Below are 23,419 nucleotides of genomic sequence, written 5' to 3'. Positions count from 1 at the left end.
AACAGAACACTGTCAGAAAGAGAATATGCAGGCAGGAGGTTAGCGCACACAAGCATATCAAAAAAGAGAACACATACTCAGATCATGCAAAATGAAGTCAGAAAAACAACACTAGTCAGAAAAAAGGACATACTTCAAATGAGAATACACTATCAACTGGAGAATGTACACTCAAAATGAGTACATGCAGTCAAATGAGAACATGCACTAATGCAGACAGAAAGGGAATACATAATCAGAAAGACAACTCATGGTCAGAAAGACAACACTCGGCCAGAAAAACAACACTTGATTCCACAGTCAGAAAGATAAACAGGCAGAAGAACAACCAGCATCAGAAAGAAATCATATGCAAGTGAAGTTAAAACCACATGAGTCAGAAGAAAACAGGCACTCAATACAAGAACACCCAGTCCATTGCAAAACACCCAATAGAAATGAGAATATACAAAATGGAATAACGTACAAATCAGAAGAGAACACAGTCAGAAAGTCAACATGCGATTGGAAAGAAAAATGCAATCTGAAAGGTAACACACGGTCTGAAACTTCATCGGCAATCAAAAAGATAACATGCAGTCAGAAAAAGAACATACCTTCAGCAGAGAACACACAGTTAGAAACAAATTGCACAGAAAGTCAGAAAGTACATTCATAAATGGAACCCACAGTCAGAAAAGGAACCCGCAGTCAGAAGGAGACCACGCCATCAGAAAGAGAATGTGCAGTCAAGAAAGTCAACACGCAGTAAGAAAAAGAACATACCATCAGATAGATGACATGGCCTCAGTGGGAGATCACAAACAAATAGGGTCAGAAAGAGAACACACTCCGAAATCATACACAGAGCCAGAAAAGATAACACACAGCCAGAAAGAGATCACACAGTCAGAAAGACAACACACAGCAACACACAGTCAGAAATGCAACACTCAGTTAGAACTAGAAGATGCAGTGAGAATGATAACATGCAGACAAAAAGAGAAACACACAGAGGAAAAGCACACACCATCAGACAAAGCACAGTGACTCAGAATGATCACATCAAATGAAGTCAGAAATACAAGAGTCAGAAAGAGAGTGCACAATCAGTACAAGCACAGACTTGCAGAAGTGCAGTAAAATTGAGTATACACACTCAATATGAGAAAATGTACAAATTCAGTCAGAAAAAAAAAGAAAAGGAACACCCTGTCAGAAAGATAACACACAGTCAAAAAGGGAACATACAGTCAGAGAGTTAAGACACAGTCAGACAGAAAACACACCATCAAAAAGAAATCATGCACAGAGGAAGTCAGAAAAATAACGAGTTAGAAAGAAAACATATACTCAATACGAGAATACGCAGTCAATATGAGAACATGCAAACAATATGAGAACATGCAAACAAAGTGAAGACATTCACAAATGTAAATAGAAAGAGAACACTGCCAGAAAAGGCATACTCAGTCAGAAAGCGATCTTGCAGTAAGAAAATGATCACACAGTCAGAAAGGCAATTCACAGTCAGAAAGAGAACACATATTCAGATACAGAACATGCAACAAAAATGAACTTGAACAAATGCATAAGGGAAGAGAGCACACAGTCAGAATGAGAACACACTGACAGTAACAGAACGCACATGAATCCATCAGAGAAAAAAGTACAGACAGAAAGAGAACACGCACTCATATCCTGCTATTTCTGCTCTGGCTAGCACATGGCACTGTTAGTAAAGCTAAGATCATTACATTTGAGGTCTGACTTTTTAACTTGCTTTTGAATTCACTATATTGTGCTTTTAGGATCTCATCCCCATGACTACCGGCTGTTCACCCTCCCACCCAAAAATGTCCTATAGCCGATTTGAAACATTCTTGACCCTAGAACCTGGACAGCAGTCCTGTCTGTGGCCACAGAAACGTCTGTCTAATCATGTAACAGTTGAATGCACTGTTATATTAGCATTCCCACAATTATTCCTCTTCTTCCATACAGCACAACCAGCCGTGGTGCGACAAGTTTTGCTGCTGTTGTTTTCCTCTGAGAGGCCCTTCCCCCCAACAGTACCCAAAGTAGTACACCTGTTTTGCAGGGGAATAGACAGAGGACACTCCTGCACTGCCTGTCTAGTCATCTTCTCTGCCTGGTGGTTACCCATTCCCTACATATCTGTGGACTAATCATCTCTCTGTACATGCTATCCATATCATTCTCAGCCTTGCAGGTACCCCAAAGTATCCCCAGCTGCCTCTCCAGCAGCAAAATTTGAAGTTACAGGAGTTGCAGCTGGAAACACTTCCTGCACATATTCTGCTCCCAACTTCCCACAGAGCAGGAGCAGCACACCACAGTCTTGAACTATCCTTCTATGGCTATCTGCTTTAAACTAACCTGAACTTAAAATAAAATATTAATTACTTCCGGGCCCATCCATCTTGTCTGCTCAATTGCCCTTACAAATGAGAAACTCAAAATAAAGATATTACAAACTAGTATAAGTTGTAAAAATAGTACAAATACTCACCCTTAATCATCCAAAACAGCTGCTTCTGCTTGCTCACGTCACTTTTTGAACCCATTTTAAGCCAGCCCATTTGAGGAACTTTGCCTCTGGATTCACTGAAGGTTTGCTCCTCTGTGTTGTTGCTACTGCTCCGACTGAGCTCGATCTGGACCTTGCCATTCAAACTCTTATTGGGAAGCAGCACTGCTGCCGTTTATCCCCAGGTTCGCTCCACACATGTTGGCTTCACTGCAATGCTGACTGCAGGGCACTCTTCCCAGTCAGAAAGAGAATATGCATTAACGCAGTCAGAAAGAGAACACAAAGCCAGAAAGAGAACAGACACAATTGCAGTCAGAAAAAGAGCACATACAGACAGAAAGACGACACACACACAGGTAGCCAGGGAGACATGGCAGGGAGAGAAATGACACCAGAGACAGAAAAATGACAGCCGGTGAGGGAGGAGGCAGCCAGTGAAGGAACAAATGGCCAGAAGAGGAACACACACACACACACACACACACACACACACACACACACACACACACACACAAACACACAAAGGGAACACTTAGTCATAAAGTGAATGCTCATTCAGATAAAAAAAAACACCCAAATGCAGTGAGAAAGCTATCAGGCCAAAATGCAGTCAGAAAGAGAACAAAAAGACAGGCAACACTCAAATACAGTAAGAAAAAGAGCAGATGCACTGTCAGAAAGAGAACCCCCAGTCAGGAAGAGAACATACTCATACACAGGCACCATCAGCTCTTTTGACTGGAACTTTCCAATTGAAGCAGCAAAGCAAAAAACAATTATGTGCACTGAAAGCTGAGTTACACATTACCGTCATAGTGGCTCCATCCAGATTGGCATTGACAGGAAATCCATTAGAGTTTGTGTCTAAAGGTCTTAGTTAGGCAAGCAATGCTGGGGCAATTTCCACTTCCTGGATCTGCCCACTAATCAGATTCCAACTACAAGCTTGTCAAAAGCCCTGGTGCGGGACACTCCAGGTACAAAACCAGTCATTAAACCCTGGGTGTTTGACACCAACCCAACCCGACCCTGACTTTGCCTGATGGGCACAGAGCAAGCTTAGGCACCGCTCCCTCCAGGAATCTTGGCTAGTAGTCAGTCTCAGAGATAGTAGGAACTGCCGTCAGTCTCACTTGGCTCATGCAGATCATTCCAGCTGGCACAGCCACCCACTGCAGACAGGAAGGACAAAGCAGGCTTTCATTAAACTGTCTCAGGCAGAATCTGCACGCTGGAAAAATTAAAGTCAACTGAAGTTCATCTCTGTACCAAACCTAGCCCAAGAGAATTCCAGTGAAAAAATACAGAGGAGCATAAACAGGACTTTAAACTGAAAGACAAGAGTGGGATGTCAGTCAGAAACAGTAATAATTAGTTTTAAGACAGGGATAAGGGAAGAATTCAGCCCACAAACAGTGATACAGATCTTACAGTTAAAACATTAACCTGTTTACAGAGGGTCAATTGCAGTGTTCAGGCACCACTTGGAGAGGATGGCATGTTTCTTGTCTAAATAAGATCTTTAGATACAAATACACAGACAGTAGAATAAACAGTCAGTGGAATAAATGTGAGGCTCAGATTCAGTTCTAACGGTATGACCGGAGGCTTTGTATAGAGACCAGCTGGTGCTGACTGGGAGGTAGTTATGCTTCAGAAAGATGGGGAAGAATTTCACTGTCCCCAACCATCCAGTTTGGAGATAGAGGTAGAAACTAGAAAAAAATACATATTTGGAGATGATACACTAGGTGTACTGAAGCTCCAGTTTGAGCTAGAAAAGAGAAGTCAAGCCACTATCCATCATTTGCAGGTTTAACTGGATTATCTGAGATAACAAGGTGTAGAGCTGGATGATCACAGCAGGCCAAGCAGCATCTTAGGAGCACAAAGGCTGACGTTCCCAGCCTAGACCCTTCTTCAGAAATGGGGGAGGGGAAGGGGGTTCTGAAATAAAAAGGGAGAAGAGGGGGAGGCAGATAGAAGATGGATAGAGGACAAGGTAGGTGTAGAGGAGACAGACAGGTCAAAGAGGCAGAGGATGGAGCCAGTAAAGGTGAGCGTAGGTGGGGAGTTATGGAGGAGATAGGTCAATGGAGTGGGATGAGGTTAGTAGGTAGGAGATGGGGGTGGGGCTTGAGGTGTGAGGAAGGGATAGATGGGAAGAAGGGCAGGTTAGAGAGGCGGGAACAAGCTGGGCTGGTTTTAGGATGCAGTAAGGGGAAGGGAGATTTTGAAGCTTGTGAAGTCCACATTGATACCAATGGGCTGCAGGGTTCCCAAGCTGAATATGAGGTGCTGCTCCTGCAAGCTTCGGGTGGCATCATTGTGGCGCCGCAGGAGGCCCACGATAGACACGTCGTCCGAGGAATGGGAGGGGGAGTTGAAATGGTTCGCGACTGGGAGGTGCAGTTGTTTATTGTGAACTGAGTGTAAGTGTTCTGCAAAGCGGTCCCCAAGCCTCTGCTTGGTTTCGCCGATGTAGAGGAGGTCACAACAGGACCAGCGGATACAGTATACCACAGTAGGAGATGTGCGGTTGCAGGGAAAATTGCCAGGTGTGGTGGGGCTGGAGGGGAGCGTGGAGCAGACAACAGAGTCCCGGAGAGAGTGGTCCTCCGGAAGACAGACAAGGGCGTGGAGGGAAAAATGTCTTTGGTGGTGGGGTCGGATTACAGATGGCGGAAGTATCGGAAGATGATGCTTTGGATCCGGAGGTTGATGAGGTGGTACGTGAGGACAAGGGAGATTCTGTTTTGGCTGTTATTGTGGGGAGGGAGTGTGAGGGATGAGTTGTGGGAAATGCTAAAGACACAGTCAAGGGTGTTCTCGACCATTGAGGGGGAGAAGTTGCAGTCCTTGAAAAACAAGGATATCTGAGATGTATGGGAGTGGAATGCCTCATCCTGGGAGCAAATGCAGTGGAGGTGGGGGATTTGGGAATACAGGATGGCATTTTTGCAGGAAGGTGGGTGGGATGAGGTGTATTCTAGGTAGCTGTGGGAGTTGGTGGGTTTGAAATGGATATCGGTTTCCAGGTGGTTGCCAGAGATGAAGACAGAGATGTCCAGGAAGGAGAGAGAGGTATCAGAGATGGTCCAGGTGAACTTTAAGGCTGGGGTGGAAGGTGTTGATGAGTGGGTGAACTGTTCAAGCTCCTCATGGGAGCATGAGGCGGCGCCAATACAGTCATCAATATAACGGAGGAAGAGGTGGGGTTTAGGGCCAGTGTAGCTACGGAAGAGGGATTGTTCCATGTAACCTACAAAGAGGCAGGCATAGCTTGATCCCATGCAGGTACCCATGGCCACCCCGTTTGCCTGTAGGAAGTGGGAGGAATTGAAAGAGAAGTTGTTGAGGGTGAGGACGAGATCGGCTAAACGGATGAGGGTGTCAGTGCAGGGGGACTGGTCGGGCCTGAGGGACAGGTAGTAGTGGAGGGCCTTTAGACCACCTGCGTGATGAATGCAGGTGTATAGGGGCTGGGCGTCCATGGTGAAAATGAGGTGTTGGGGACCAAGGAATTGGAAGTTTTGGAGGAGGTGGAGGTGTGGGTGGTGTCACAGACGTGGGTAGGGAGTTCCTGGACCAAGGGGGAGAAAATGGAGTCAAGATAGGTGGAGATAAGTTCGGTAGGGCAGGAGCAGGCAGAGACAATGGGTCAACCAGGGCAGTCAGGTTTGTGAATTTTGGGAAGGAGATAGAAATGGGCGGTGCGGGGTTGGGGAACGATGAGGTTGGAGGCTGTGGGTGGGAGGTCACCTGAGGTGAAGAGGTTGTGGGTGGTTTGGGAGATGATGGTTTGGTGGTCTTTATCTATCATGGTGAGGGGAGGGAGGCATAGATGCGTGTCAGTATCCTTCCCCTGACAACCTACCCATTTTCAACCTGTCAGTGATTTTACTGGAGTATGGAAATGTGGCCTAAAACACATGTCTTCTGGTCCACCCGCCTCATGCCCCCAATGCGTATCTTAAATTGTCCGTTTAATGGTCACTTTAAGGCTGCTTCTCACATAGTCACCATTCTTGAGGCAGGAAGTGAGGGTCAGAAGCAAAGTATGGCAAGTTAGACCACATGAGCCATAGAAGTGAATGGAGTTTGTTAGGATAAGGCAATTACACCTCCCTTAATGGTCCCCCTTTCTCAGTTAGGCAACCCACCTGCTCCATCTGCCAATGACAGTGGCCCACCTCAATGCCACACTGCCCTCTGCGAACTAGCACCCAAACCATTCCCTCCATCACACTCTCCAAACCCATTTCACACCCATCTGAAAAATCCAGCTTTGGGGTGCTTGGATGTAGAGGAGGGTAGGCCTGCCTGTCAGAGCTGTTATTACAACATCAGCAAGCCAGAAAAAAAACAATCAGAGGAGAGCAAATGGTTACGATTGAGGAATAAGAAACAATCTGAAACTATAATGGCAGCGGGATTCCAAAAACAGCTTTAATACATTAATTCAGAGATTAGAGTGGCTAGTTGCAAAAAACAGTTACTTTAAATAGGCATCTGTAATTTTCATATCCTTCCACAAGAGCTGGTTCGAGCTTTACATGGAACATCAGATTGGCTTTCTGAAGCAAAGTGGTGGTAGAGTGAAATAGTGCTAATGGCACTGGGCTAGTAAACCAGAGGTCAGGTTAATCCTCTGGGAACACAGGATTAAATACCACTGCAGCTGGTGGAACTTACGTGCACCTAATAACATTTGGAACGTGAAGCCAGTCCCCTCAGTAATGGTGACAATGATAACTATCATCTAAAGTTTAAATAAAAAGAAACATCCATTTCACTAATGGCCTTCCAAGAAAGATTTCTGTCACCTTCGTGACCTACATGTGACACCAGATCCACAGCAATGTCCTCTTCAATTGCCCCAGCAAGCCACTCATTTCAACAGCAATTAGAGATAGGCCCCAAATGTTGATTTTGCCAACTGTGCCCATGTCCCATCATATCCCAAAGAAAACCCTACACCTAAAAACTTTGTTACTTGGCATGTTCAGGAATGGTTCGTGCCAGTCAATCAAAAATGCTGCTTAATGCGAAGCTATATTGTGCAGAATCTTATAGGTCTACGAGCAACATGGGCTATGGTAAGATTTGTGACAGAAGCGGACAAGTTCAGTGAGACCTATATCACCGTCGGCAGCTACTTGTTCTATCCTTTTTGCTTTTGACAAGCAGTGTAGCGAGTTTCTTACTAGGCAATGGAAAGTTGCCAATTTAAGGGGGATTGTTAGTGTTAACCATTTTGTTATTGGCCTCAGTAATATTCAGTTTCCTATCTTACCAAACATGCCATACTAGCAAGATGTCATGAGAACTCAGAAGTCAATGTGAGTACCTGGTGAATTCAGCTTGATGCTTGTTCCAAAAGACCTCCATGTTGGACAAGAGACCCCAACATCTCAAGGCATGTTCCACGGGCACCAGCCACATGCATCCCACGACAATGGATGCTGAAATTCAATACGTTTCAGCCTCAGCACTTCAATAGCACACCTTGGGCTACACTAGCAACTACACTGTAATGCTACAGGAAGGACACTGCACCTTGCAGAGGACCGGACCAAGTTGCATCTTCAGGCTCTTTACTTGGTCTCATAGCCCACACTCACTCTGAGCGACCTGTATCGTCACAGAATCTCTGCCTTTCATTGTATTGCCCTGCCTTTTTACCTTTTTAGCTAGAGATACAGGCTCACAGTACTGCTGTCTCATCTTGTCATTTGGCACAGACACAAGGCGAGGAAGCTTGTTATAGCTGTCAGCAATCCTAAGTCAGGGAGATAAAGCCTTCAGTCAGGGGCTCTCAGCACAGTAAGTCAAGGGCAACCTCTGATGCCAGTCCAGGGGCTTGGACATGGTCAGTTAGCCACAAAGGGTGGTTACAGTCAGGATCCTCTCAATACAAAGAGTGAGGAGCCAAATGTGAGGCAGCCCACCATCTGTATTGACTCTTTCTACTCCTTTGGGCTGTTTTTCTCCTAGAATGAGAGAGTCAGGTATTAAGGGAGATAAAGGTTCCTGACACGGCTGTTACTTTTGGCACAAGTGGTGATGGGAGCCAAGTGAGTGAGTAGGCAGCACAGAGTGCATGCAGGATCAGTGGTGTCGGTGTGGGAGTAGGTGACAGTGAGGGAGGGATGACATTACCGACAACATTGAGAGTGGTAGAGCATGAATCTTGGTGGGAGGTAGATACAGTAATTGAATAGCAGTAATAAGTGTGAGGTATAGGAAAGAAGATGGTGGCAGTTATTGCTGGTGGAGCAGAGAAAATCACTGATCCTCCTTCTACACAATTGGGCATTCTTCCAGATGGTTGAGGCTATTTTAACCGAGGTGGCAACCTTTGCACCAGAGTGGCATAGTCTGATTCAGTGGTCTCCTCTGCTGACCCTGCCTCTGCACCAATCCGTCCAGCAGGACCTCCAGGTCCCTAGACTCAAAGCAGTTACTAACAAGGACAAAGAATATTATAGTAGGGATGTGATGCTGGATTTGTACAATACCCTAGCTAGAATATTGGGTACAGTTGTGGGTGCATCATTTTGGAAAGATGGGAATGCATTAGAGAGTGCAGAAGCGACTTGCACAAATGACTCCAGGAATGAGAAATTTCAGTTATGAGGACAGATTGATGAAGTTAGGACAGTTCTCTTTGGACAGAAGAAGAATGAGAGAAGATTTGGTAGAGGTTTTCAAAATCATGAACAGGCTGTGAGTAGTTCAGGTATGGTATCCACAGCCTGGAAATGTGATGGAGACAGCTTGATTTGTGGCATCTGAGAGGGTACTGGATGGTTATTTCAAAGATGTTATTTAGGGATTTGGGAAAAAGATAGGAGATTAGAACTAGGTAATAGAACTGGTTCAAAATAAACAGGCCAAATAGCATCTTCTGTGCAACAACAATCCTATGATTCTAAAATATTATTATTTATTTATCATTTACTTAGCACCTTTCATGATTTCAGAAGATCCCAAAGTGCTAATTTCCAGCAACATCAAATTAAAAGGAAAGGCTGGCACCAACACAGGTCAAGCAGAAAGCCAGGGTGCATATATATATTGAGGCTTGGCTGAGAGCCCAGACAACCATTAGAGAGCTGAAACATCTAAACTCCTGCTTGACAGACAATGCTGGCTGTCGACACTCTGTAGTCAATTTCACAACATTTGTTTAAAGAAGCTTAAGCAGTTTCAAGTGTCTTGCAGCTTCAGGTATCAAAACTTTAAAACATCTGAACAACTGACGCTACTGTTGGGTTGTAGTGCGTGGAGTGTTTTTTAAACAGTGGCTTTAACAGAATGGGAAATTATGAATGGATCTTTTGTTCAATGGTTCTTTAAAATCTATTCAACAGTCACAACGGTGGCAGTGCAGTTTATGTAGTGAGTCAATGGAATATGAAAAGGTGTATGTGGTGACAGTGCAGTTTATGTAGTGAGTCAATGGAATACGAAAAGCTGTGTGTAGTGAGTCAACAGAATGCAAAAAGGTCAGAAATAGCGCAAGATGATTCCTGGTTTGAGCCAGTCCACTGCCTTCAAAGGCATTCCCAAAATCTTGGAATAACGTCCCAGCTTCCATTTGAAAGGGGCCCTCAGTCAAACCAACTCTGAAAAATCTGGCATCGAAGGGGAGGTATTGGCCCTTTAAAATACTTGCAATAGTAGCAATGCCTTCATACAGTCACTGAGTCTTACAGCACGGAACTAGACGATTCAGTCCAACCAGTCTATGCCAACCATAATCCCAAACTAAACTAGCCCTACCTGTCTGCACTTGGCCCATATCCCTCCAAACCTTTTCTATTCATGTATTTAACCAGTACTCGCATATGCCACTTCCTCTGAAAGTTCATTCTACACACGAATCACTCTCTGTGTAAGAAAAAGTCAGCCCTCCTGCCCTTTTCAATATCTTTCTCCTCTCACCTCACAAATATGACCCCTAGTCTTGAATGCCCATCCTAGGGAGAAAAATCCTGCCATTTACATTATCTACTCCCCTAATTTCGTAAGCCTCTCCAAGATCACCCTCAACTTCCTACAAACATTTTAAGGTAAGTTAATGGATTCAATTCTCAATTATATTAGAAGAATGATAATAGAGAAAATTATAGATTTTCAGAGTGGTAGATCTCCTACACCTAACTGTTTCTGTTTCTCCTGGGGAGTGGCGAGACAAAAGAAATAGGCGGGCATGTTGCAGATGGTACAACTGACTGCATTCTCACCTTTAAGTAACAGGTATGGTGTCAAGTCCTACTCTAGGACCACAGCACAAAATCAGGCTGACATTCCAACGCAGTCCTGTGGTAAAACATTCACTATTATGGGTATGGTGGGATTTTCTCATAGTGAGAGGTTGAGTGGGTGCAGCCTATATTTATTAGAATTTAGAAGAACAAAAGGAAACCTATTGAAATAAACAAAATTCTTAGGGGACATAACAGGGTAAATGTGGGAATGTTATGTCCCCTCATGGGAGGGCCTAGGACCAGAAAGCATAATCACCGTCAAGGGTTTCCCATGTAAAACAGATGAGGAGAAATTTCTTCTTCGGAAGGTGGTGGATCTGTGAAATTCTTTACCACACAGGTCCGACAAGACTGGTTCGCTAAATATATGTAAGACTGAGATAGACAGATTTTTAATCAGTAAAAGAATCAAGAACCAATTATTGGGATAAGGCAGGAAAATGGAGTTGAGTAAATCAGATCAGGCATGGTTTCATTGAAATGTGAAGCAGATTTGATGGGCTGAATGGCCAATCCTGTCCCAAATTATTATGCTCTTACGATCTGTGGGAATGGTACAGCATTATAAAAGCCATCTTTTAAGCAAAACAGTAAACCCACTTGCCCTGTTAGATAGACATAAACATTCCTATGACACTACTTCCAATCAGAGCAGGAAGTTCTTGCTGGTGTTCAGGTCAACATTTATCCTGCAATCAACATCACAAAGAGATTATCTAGTCATTTATCAAATGTTGTTTATGGGACCTTGCTGTGCACAACCTAGTTTAAGCCTTTTCTATTTTATGACAGTGATTGCACTCCCTAAAATTTTGCTGCAAGGCCATCATTCGCTGTTTCTCTCTCTACTGACACTGCCAGACCTTTTGAATTTCCCCAACACTTTCTGTATTCATTTCAGGTTTTCAGCAGCTGCAGGATTTTACCTTTGTCAAAACAAGAAGTGCTGTTGGGAAACTTTCAAATCTGGACAATTACATCTTTGGATTAGCAATTTCTTATTAGAAATGAAAAACAGTGGTGATGGCCTGGGGCAAATTTTACCAGAAGTTCAGAGTGAATTTGAGGATTTAATGTCCCGTCATGCCAAAAGATGTGTCCCTGACTGTGTGGTCTATTCCCAGATGTCGCCTCATGGAAAATCTAACACCCAATAATATCAATAACTGTACAGTGAAAGTGCAAGTTATTTGGTATCCCTCTCCTGTATTAACGAGAAGGAGTGCAGCGCAATGGAACATGCCAGTTTTGGGCCCAGAAACGGTCCCAAACCTGGAAGAGTTTCAGAGATTGGAAGACTCAGCCCTAGGAAAGCACAGTTTGTCAGTTGTAGGAAAATTGCTGGAATCTATAATGAGAGATAGTGACTGAATATTTTGGCATGTCTGAGGTGAACAGAAAGAGTCAGCATGGATTTGGTAAGACCCATCCAGTAATACGTTTCCAGGAGGCCATAGTTCATAAGGGATATGGATACTGTTTATAGTAGACTTCTGGAAGGTTCTGCATTACACATTATTCCTGCAGGAACATATAATTTTACACACACATATTAGCCTGGAGGAAACAAAAACAAAGTTTCTGGAAAAGCTTAGCAGCCCTGGCAGAAAGCGTTCTGAGGAAGGGTCACCGGACCTGAAACGTTAACTCTATTTTCTCCTTTACAGATGCTGCCAGGCCTGCTGAGCTTTTCCAGCAACTTTGTTTTTGTTCTTGATTTACAGCATCTGCAGTTCTTTTGGTTTCTGTAGCCTGGAGGTATTGGTAGTGAATGTAAGCCTTCAATGTTCTTTCTTTCACATGGTTGACTAGGAATCTCTGTTGGGTATACCCAACCTACTTGGCTGCATTCCAAATGCACCTTCCTTGTCCACCAGTTCCTGCAGCGGGCTTCAAACCTGGAACTCCTGGGCAAAGAGACATAGATACTATCCACTGAACCACAAGATGTCTGATTATTGAAAGAAATTAGTTTAATTCACACAACAAGTTTCAAGGTTGAGTGTTGGGAAGCAAAGTTTAGGAAGAAAGGAAGTTGTTTGGCATGTTATAACAAATATTTCTTTTTTAATTCACTCATGGAAAGTGAGCCTTGCTGACTGGCCCAGCACTTATTGCCTGGCCCTACTTGCCCTTGACAAGGTGGTGGTGAGCTACCATCTTGAATCGCTGCAGACTATTTGCTGTAGTTTGATTCACAATGCCATTAGGGAAGAAACTCCAGGATTTCGACCAAGCGACAAGGAAGGAACATAGGTATATTTCCTTGGATAAGCATATGGATAATGATGGGATAGTGTAGGGGGAGGGGCTTAGATTAGTTCACAGGTCGGCGCAACATCGAGGGCCGAAGGGCTTGTTCTGCGCTGCATTGTTCTAAATTCTATTTCCAAGTCAGGATGACAATTGGCTTGGAGGGGAACATGCAGTTGTAGCATTCCCATTTTTCTGCTATCCAAGTCTGTCTAGATGGAAGTGGTCATGAGTTTGGAAGGTGCTGTCTGAAGGATCTTTTCCAAATTTCTGCAGTGCATCTTGTAGATGTACACATTGCTGCTACTGAGCAGCTGTAATAGAGAGACTGAGTGCTTGTGGATGTGGTGTCAAGCAGGGTGCTTTGTCCTGGCTGGTGTCAAGATTCCTGAGTGCTATTAAAATTTCACTAATCCAGGCAAATGGATCACACTGCTGATTTGTGCCTTGAAGATGCTGGACTGGCTTTGGGTAAACAGAAAGTGAGTACTTGTTCAGCATTTGTAGCCTGTGGCCTGCTCTTGTAACCACTATACTTACATGACGAGTCCAGTTCAATTTCTGAACCCGCAGGAATCTGTTCTGTGGCCTCAGTTTTTCACAATATTCAGTTCATGCAGAAGATTACCAAAAATTGTATTTTCAGATTTATAGATGACATTTAAGTTACCTGTTGAGAGGTGCAGCACAGTGCATGGACAGAATTGTAGGCGATGGCATTCCACGTTGGTCCAAGAGATATCATGTGAAATCTTTCCAAATGATGAGATCAAAGACTGCCTCCTCTCTCCCAACCCTACCAGAAAGAAGTCATCACCTCATAGCCATAACTCACTGCAAGTGGGCTACATTAGCTGACAGCATTGCTTTCCATCCCTGCAGGGGAAGGAAGTCCTGCCCTCAGGATTGACTAGCAAGCAGCTCCATGACTCCAGGCAGCACCAAAATTCCAGCAATGGGTACCACCAGGAGAAGTCTGAAAATGATCACAGGTCCCCCATTATGGTAAGTTCTCATCCCTATAACTATTCTTGTGAATACTTTCTACACTCATGCATTATCTTATAATGACCCAAAGCACATTTATAACCACTGAAGTCCTTTTACAGCAATACTGTGTCGAGGTTAACATAGTTTCTCCACAAACAACAATGCAAGATCTGTGTCTGGAACATCGTTGATATTAAAGCTTTTCTAAGGTGACATATCAAGGCTAGAGATAGTAGGAACTGCCAATGTTGAAGTCTGAGATAACAAGGTGTCGAGCTGGATGAACACAGCAGGCCAGGCAGCATCAGTGAAGCAGGGAAGCTGACTTTTCGGGTCTGGATATATTAAAAAACATTTTAATGTCTTCAATTCAGGTCCTGCAGCCTGCTTTTAAAAAAGTTGCATGTTGGAATAAAAACATCATCTGAAATACAATCGAAGTTTGACAAATTGTCTAAGTTTGTTATTGCAAATGTGAGGCAGAAGATGTAGCTTTACATGAAATGTGTTTTGTATTTTTCAATGATATATCTGGTAATGGACACAGGTGGACCTGAGAGACCCATGTAAATGTCCTGGGGCAGTTTTGTGCTAGATTCTTTAATGCTGCCCTAGATTACATTTACAGGACAAAGCTCTGGCAAGTTAAAGCATTTTTAAAAGAAAAGTAAGTGTATTTAGACGTGATGTTTTGCAAGTTTGAGGAATGGGATGGAAGCCAATGGAATCAATTAGAAAAGTCAAAGATGAAAGGGGTAATTACAGAAGCACTTGCAGAAGAGAAATTTTACCACGAAAAAATCAACTGCTTTCAGTTTGTGCAAGGTTAAAATGTGGAAACAATAAATATGAACACCAGCTGACGTGAACATTTAACGGAAGGCAAATAAGTGGTAAAAATTTTAAGTTTAACCTAGGCCTGCCTTGAATAACTCAGCTACTAAAAGGATCAAAACTTTTGCCTTTTCACTCAATTTGCCTTACATGCTTTTGGCCCCTAACTAAGCACCGGATGCCAAGCCACCATTACCCTTCCCCAAAACACCTTTTCAACTCATCCTTCCCACATTCCTACTTACCTGCAACGTCTGACCCCTCATTGATCATTTTGATCTTCAGCCAAATGAACACCATTCCTTTCAATCCAACAAACATGCCCCTCCACCTCAATTAACCACTACTCTGATCACCTCCTCACCCTGCCTCCAATACATTAACATTTCCCCATACCCCTGCTCCACCACTAACCATGTGAAATTCCACCCCTGCCCACCACTGTCCCCCCGACCCCATTCTCCAGCTGATACTATAGGTCTTACAGCAGAAGACCAGACAACTCATCAATGTGGGTGACCATAGACAGCCAATGGAGATAAAAGAAGTTAAATAAATTGTTATTAAATGCAGCAGTGTCTTGGGGACACCCATACATCTAAGTTACCAAACTCCTAAAAAGTACTTTTGCCACCACTTTCTCTTTCACAAACATATGAACATGCAAATTAGGAGCAAGTGTCGGCCATTCAACCCCTCAATAATGCTTGGTCATTCAATTTGACCATGGTTGAGTTTATTGTGACCTCAAATCTATATTCCTGCCTATGCCCTGATAACATTTCATTCCCTTGTTTAAGAAGAATCTGTCAACTACTAAGTGAATACTTACAGATGCTGAACATGTGAAACAAACAAAAATCAGAAATTGGATAAACTCAGCAAGTCTGACAGTATCTATAGAGAGAAAACAGAGTTAATGATTCAAGTTGAAATAAAGTTGAGAATGTTGGGGCAGAGACAATCATCAGGTGTTAACTGAGCCCGAGTGAGATTTGCACCCCCAACTGTGAGGAAGATCCACCTGCTAGATTGCTGATTAACCAAACGGCCTGCACCTCTTCAGTCATGGCAGGAGCGATGATCATTGCTGGGACTGCAGCTACTCACCAACATTAAGACACAGAGGTACACGCCTCACTGCACCAGTGATCTTAGCTCTCACCGCCACTACTAAGTTACCAGCAGTGGCAGGAGTCAGCAGAGTATATAATCCAATTTCACCTCCACGGACTAAGGGACTGTGAAATTTGGAAATCACCAGTAAGAGAAAGTCATTGCAGCTCCAGAGGGTAACCTGGGAAAGGTGCAGAGTCTCTTGAATGAGCAGCCAGGAATCCTTTCACAATATCATTCATCCTTCCCTTACAAAAACAGGGAAAAGTCAAGAATTGTGCAGGAGGTGACAGGGTTGAGCACAGACATCGGTTACCAATAACAGTCACCAAAACACTGAAGTAGACTGTTCAGCCCATCAAATCCATGCCTACTCTCTGCAGATCAATTGGGTTAGCCCCTCATGTTTCTTCATCAAAGCCCACAATCTGCGTCTCCTCATCCTTGTACAATCAGCTAATATGAACAACTTCGTCAAACCTTTCTAAGCCTTTCATCAGCTTGTGTTGGGTTCTGCTACCCCAGGACATCCAAGTTTCTGTATCAATATATACTTTTATATGCATGTTGTAATATGGTGCTATTCCTTCTGGAAATCTTTCCCACTTTTATCACCTACCACTGGCATGCCAGAGGGATTTTCAGATTGAGACTCACTGTGTTTAGCCCCATTGTGAACACTCCCTTCTTGACCATCAAGTCCTGGAGTGGGACTCGAGCTTGGAGATTCTAGCTCAGAGGTGGGGGCACTTGCCACTGTGCCTCAAGATTTAAGCTCCTATTGTAATCTTGAAAACTTGGATCAAATCTACCCTCATTCAATCTGTTCAACAAGCTCAGTACCGGTTTCTTCAACTTTGAGATTCTGAATTGGTAAAGAACGGGGTCAGGTAACAGCCAACCAAAAATCAAAAATGATGAATAGAAGAAAAATATAAATTAGTCTATGAACGTATATAGGAGGACGAAAGGGGTGATTTTGCCACTTAGTCCTGATCCAAGTCTCAGGGGTTTAGGACTCTTTAAGGCCGTGAGTGCTCACTCTGCTGTCACTGACTACACCTCCATTCAGATGTGTTTGAGCCTTTTTACAATGCTATAAAGATTTTGTTCAATTGACATTGCTTGCTTTTAATGCAGTTAATATTGCTTGAACAGTTATTTGGAAAGGTGCCTGAAGGACAATTTGGAAATTTGCTAATTTTTTCTTAATTTTATCAGTTCTAAATTGTGGTTATTTTAAGCTATTGCTTTAAATGCAATTCACGTTTAGTTAAGATTAACTAACCTCATCGTAATGTGAAAACCAAATTTTTACTTATTACCTTTATGGCCCTTGGTTCTGGTCTTTCACCGCAAATGGAAACATCTTCTTTACAACTATCATATCAAACCACTTTTTTAGAATCTTAAACATCACACTACCTCTCACATTCTTCTTTCGTCTAAATTTTGCAATCTTTCTTGGCTAATAAAACACGTCAGTTTTAGCATCATTCAGGTAAATCTTTGCACTTTTTCCCATCCCTCTATACCCTTTTTATATTAATTGTTTCAAGTATGATTGAAAAAGCTAAAACACAAGTTCAAACAATAAAGTCACTCCGTTCTCAGGAGGTTATGTTCCAGGAAAACCTGAAAATATTTTATGAGAGTCATTTGAATAGGTTCCAAATATTCAAAAATGTACAGTATGTAGCTGAAGAGAACTGACACCTAAAATCAATGTTTTCATAAATATAACAATATCCATCTGGAAATGCTAGTTAAGGAAATAAACATATAAAATTTGTGACACATCTTTACTAAATTATGTACTACATTGGAACAACAATGGACACCGTGGGTAAACAGTCGAGGGAGCAACATGACAAACCATACACAAACTGCAAACGTTTTAATCTGGTAAATACAATGCAGGATATCATGAACACCCTTCATAAGTTAGTTTTTAAAAAACATTTATTTAGACTCATTTTCACTTGTTTTGGCATTTTCTCCAAGTTTTATTCTAATGTTTCTGAAAACCACAGATAAACAAACAGTGGGAGTCACGAAGGTTGAAACGTGCATAGAATGTTTTGCACAAATAAGCAAACTCACAAATGATAATGATATGAATAGCAGGACTTACATTTTATTCATTCATGGGATTTGGGTGACGCTGGCTAGGCCACCACTCAGTGCTCATCCCGACTTACCCTTGACAGGGTAGTGGTGAGTTCAGTCAATCTGGTGGTCATACTCCTACAATGGTGTCAGGGTGGGGCAACGAAGAAGTGGCACTATATTTCCAAGAGGATGGACAGTGGTTCGGAGAGGAACTTGCAGGTGGTGGTGTTCCTACATAATATGTCTGCTTTTCAACCTGTCTCTCAATAAATGAAGTATGACCCTGTTTGCTTTATTAATAAGACCATAAAACATAAGAGAAGTAGACCATTCAGTCCAAGTCTGCTTCGCCATTCAATACGATAGTGACTGATCTGATAATCCTCAACTCCACGTTCCTTCATTTTTTTCATAACCCTTGATTCCATTATTGATTAAAAATCCGTCCATCTCAGCCTTGATTATACTTAATGTCCCTGTCTCTAAAACCCTCTGCAGCAAAGATTTCCACAGATTCACTACCTTCTGACAGAAGAAAAATTCTTTCTCAAATGTCTTAAATTGGTGAACTCATTCCGAAATTATGCTTCATGGTCCTAGACTCAACACAAGGGGTAGTAAACTTTGCACATCAACCCTGTCAGGTCCCCGAAGAATCTTGTATATTTCAATAAGGTCGCCTCTCATTTTTCTAAACTCTCTTATAGACAATATCCTTATTAACCTGGGCTGCTCCTTTCAGTTACAAAAATAGAAACTGATGGAAAAGCTCAGCAGGTCTGGCAGCATCTGTGGAGAGAAATCAGAAATAAAATTTCAGGTTGAGTGACCCTTCCTCAGGACTTTCAGTGTTTGTTTATCTGCATTTCCCCAAATTCCACTGTTCCTCTACTCCAGTTGAACAGTTATTAACAAAGGTTAATGTGTCTTCCTGTTCCTTCTACTAGTTCACACTTATCTACGTTGATATCCTACAGTGTCATATCAGTGACCTTCTCCACAGGCCTTTACTCCACGTTGGTGTTGTTAGATATGCCACAGAGAAAAAAAACGCAATGACCCCCTCAGAAAACAAACACAGGTAAGATCAATAGAGTGCCTTTCATCGTCCAGTACTTCCCCAAAGTGAAAAATCTACACCATGTTCTTTGCAGCCTTCAACATGTCATTGATGGCAATGAGCATCTCGCCACTTCTCATCGTCAAACTTTAAACAGGCCATTGCTCACGGCCTTCAGGACAACATTGAACACAACACCACACAACCCAGTCATGGTAACCTCTGAAAGGCACGTCAGATCATCAAAATGACACTATCATCATACATGGGAACACCAGCCACCATGTGAAACTCAAATGACTCTGCCAATGTTATCTATCTCATACGCTGTAGGCAAGAATGCCTCAAGGCATGGTATATTGGCGAGATAAAGTTACACTATGACAACAGATGAATGGACACTGCGCAACAATCATCAGACAGGAATGTCCCCTCCCATTCGGTGAAAACTTCAACAGTCAAGGACACTCAGCCTTCGATCTCCGGGCAAACATTTCCTCCAAGGCAGTCTCTGAGATACACAATAACGCAGAATTGCCAAGCAGAGACTGACAGCCAAGTTCCAGACCCATGAAGATGGCCTCAAGCGTGATTTTGAATTCATGTTGTGCTACGGGTGACCTCCACTACACTGTTCTGTATCTGTAAAATCTTCCTTCGTGTCCTGTTTTGACAGCAACGCCTTGATAAATTGTTATGCTCTCTCTACCTTAATTAGTTTGTACAGTTTTGGATTATTACTTACTTTGGTTGGACCCTCAGCATGTGACTCTTATACCTATCATGTTATTTGAGTTTAGTTTGTCTCCAGCACCACTTTATTTTTAATTTTTTGTAATTAGCTCTCTGCTTCATTTAATCGGATTATAAATCATCCCTTTGCTGGTTATTCAGTTGTTGACACTTTAATCACCATCTAACACTCTTGGTCATCTGCAGAGAATTATTATCTGACACTCCACTCATACCAACTGTATGATCTTTTATTCTCTTAGCCCTTTATCTCTCTGCATATAAATTCTGTGTGTGTGTGCTCTTCTGATCCACTGCACCTGAGGAAGGGGCTGCGCTCCAAAAGCTTGTTATTTCAAATAAACCAGCTGAACTATAACCTGATGTCATGTGGCTTGTGGAGTTGTTAGCTATTTTGGGGTTGTGCCAGCACATGTAAATCCATTGAGTCCAAAGAGATCAGATGACTGCAGTTTAAGTTTTAGCCTGTGTGAGTCAGGGTGCAGTATGAGTGACAGTGCATTTTAGAGTGTTCAGGTTACAGATGAATGGCAGTGATTTCACAAGGGCTCCTCCTGCTTCTGATATGTAACGTATGCACACTGGAATTACCAATGTATGACAGATGACCTAATAATCAGAGACAACTTTGCTAGGGTCACAATGGACTTCACGATAAAAGGGGAATGAGGAACAAGTATCTTTAAGAGTATGAACAGCAGAGGGCTTATGATAGTTAAAGGATCCTGAACCACGATGCGTTTATGGAGAAAGGGACACATATATATTAAGGGGAATATGTCACAGCTCAGGTCAGGATCTTTAGTAGAAGAAGGGCTGGCAAAGGATCTTTTAAAGCAGTGATAAGGATAATATTTTCTCCGCAGGGTTGTAGATCTGAGGAATTCTCTTCCTCAGAAAGTGGTGGAGATTGTGTCATTGAAGTTATTTAAGGCAGAATTAGATAGATTTTTGGAAAACAGAGAGGGGATGTGGCTGAGACCACAAACAGATTAACCTAACTCTTATTGGATAAGTGAGTAGGCTTGAAAGACTGAAAGCCTAATTCTGCTCCTAAAACCTATGTTCTTAGGATGGAAGGGAGAAGAATTTTACTAATTGAAAGGATACTCAAGGAACAGAATGAATCTTCAAATGCTACGATCATTGCTGAATCACAAAGATGTTAACCACCAGGAGAACACAAGATATGAACTCATAAAGAGTGATGTCATTCTGCAGCGATGCCAAGGCCATGTCAATGTAGGATGTGACATCACTCACTGATGTCACAAAGCCCCAGGACTGTGCAATCCTCTCACAGTATCACGTTGCCGCTGGTGAGACAGGACTGATACTAGTTTGTGCTTGAAAACAATCTTCGATTAAGTAGAGGATGTCTGACTGGAAGAATTACATCAATAGTATATTGAAGGATAAGAATGTGGAAGATGCTGCCATTGTGGGCCATGCTGACAACAAGTCCGTCTGGGCTTCAAAACCCGGAGGTGTGCTGGCTGCCATCTCCCCACAGGAGGTCAGCATGTTAACAGGACAGGATCGCAAGGCTTTCTTACAAACTGGCATCACCATCGGGGGAAAGAAATGTTCTGTCATCAGGGACAACCTCATGGTCAACAATGATGGAGTGATGGATGTGAGGATGAAGGGCGGTCAAGGCAAGAGCATCTGCATCGGGAAAACCATCAAGACAATGGTGTTTGTGATGGGCAAAAAGGGTGTTCATGGTGGAGCGCTCAATAAGAAGGTCCATGAAGTGGCCAACTATCTGAAACAGAGGGGCATCTAAAGTGTAGGGTGGGATTTTCAGAGAATTTACAAATTTGCATTAAAATAAATTGTTAAATATCATCAACTGATTGTGCAGATTTGTTTCTTTTAAAAAAAACGGCACTGCATGCATGTTTCTGTTACAGAAAGGTAGTGGTGGAAGATAAGACAACTTGATAAGGCTCACAATCATGGTTGGCCTTCATTTAGCTGGTATTCTGGTGACAGCTCTGACTTCCAATTGGCTGAATGCAGCAACATTATTACACAACAAAACCTCTTAAAACAATTTTAACTGTCATAACATTCAGCGTCAGGAGCTAGAGGTGTAAATGGAGACTCTCTGATAAAGATCCCTGAAGTCAATAACAGCAAAGGCTGGAAGAGGGTGTTATTTTCTCAGGACTGTGGAATTCAAACATCCATAAATAGGATGAAACTGCACAGGCTCAGGACAGGAAAAGTATGTATCAGTCAAGATACGCTCCACATGGGCCACTTCCAAAGGTAATGTCATTACAGGAGATCAGTGAGGCCAATTCTGTTAAAAGGGTGAACTATGAAGCAAGGCCGAATATCCTTCATACACTCAAAAAATATAGCATAAAGGAATATAATGAAACATAGTTGAAATACTTAACGGCTTAAACAACGTTCACAGATTTCTGCTATTTCATGGCAAATAGAGAGTGATACAGCACAAAGGAGACAATTCAAACAATTGTGATGATGTTGGCTCTTTGAAACAGCTATCCAACATATAGTCACCTCTCCCACCTTTTCCGTGTAATCCTTCAACCTGCTGTCCTTCAAAATGTGTCCAATTCCCTTTTGCAAGTGTGTATTGAATGTGCATCCCTATTCCAGTTCGTGGTCACTCAATACTTAGACAAAAGCCCTGGAAGCATTTGGCCACTGAAGTTTCCTCTGATTCTCATCAAGACGATGGCTCCTCTTCAAATTCAACAGCACCGTCCAACACTATCCTCACATCCTGTAATTTCATTAAAACTGTCTAGGTACAGGGACTAACAGCAACAACTCTCAAATATATTTCAACAAAGCGTGGCAAATACCCATAAATAATAAGTCTGATACAAGATTATACTGGGTAAGGGAAATATAGTGTTAAATTAAGGAGGAGAACTTAATTTTTAAAAATCAGCTTAATATTGCAGGCATGCATGTTTTCATGTACAATCGGAAATAATCAGCAATCATTATTGGAGTTCTACTGTCAGCAAACATGACGTTTCATTAATACTCGCAAACCTTTTGCTCTTTCTCTCCAGACTGAGCATCCACAATCCTCTGAGGCAAAACATTTTAAAGATTCACAGCTCTTTGAGTGAAGACATTTCTCATCTCAGTCCTAAACAACTGAATCCTCAATCTGAGATTTGACCTTGAGTTCCTGATTGCCCACCTAGGGGAAGCACTTTTTCAACATCTACCCTGGCAAGCACTTTCAGAATTTTACATATTTCAATTCGATCACCTCTTTCTTCTAAACTGCAAGGGAAATAGTCCTAGTTTACTCAATCTCCTTGCATAGGACATTCTTCTTACCTTAGAAACTAGTCGGTCTGTGTGTCCCTCTGCCTTTCCGTATCAGTCTGTATGTACACATGTATGCATGAGGAAAGTGAATAATTAGACAGACTTCTGTTGACAGCCTTTTACGCTGTTGCAATTTTGCACAGTGGGGAGACTCCCTATCTC

At 42.6% G+C, this 23,419-nt stretch overlaps 2 protein-coding genes across 7 annotated transcripts in view; one reads left to right on the top strand and one right to left on the bottom strand.

The window, feature by feature from the left end:
- The window catches only part of triobpb (TRIO and F-actin binding protein b), a 285,020-nt gene that overhangs the window by 146,626 nt on the left and 114,975 nt on the right, over window positions 1-23,419 (bottom strand). The window lies entirely within an intron of this gene.
- LOC125447053 (profilin-3-like) lies at window positions 21,303-21,716 on the top strand. Its single transcript, XM_048521122.1, has one exon. It carries the CDS (start codon window positions 21,303-21,305, stop codon window positions 21,714-21,716), a length of 414 nt encoding a protein of 137 aa, XP_048377079.1.

The sequence above is a fragment of the Stegostoma tigrinum genome, chromosome 38, assembly GCF_030684315.1.
Source record: "Stegostoma tigrinum isolate sSteTig4 chromosome 38, sSteTig4.hap1, whole genome shotgun sequence".
NCBI classification, from domain to species: domain Eukaryota; kingdom Metazoa; phylum Chordata; class Chondrichthyes; order Orectolobiformes; family Stegostomatidae; genus Stegostoma; species Stegostoma tigrinum.
This window is presented reverse-complemented; position numbering and strand designations above follow the sequence as displayed.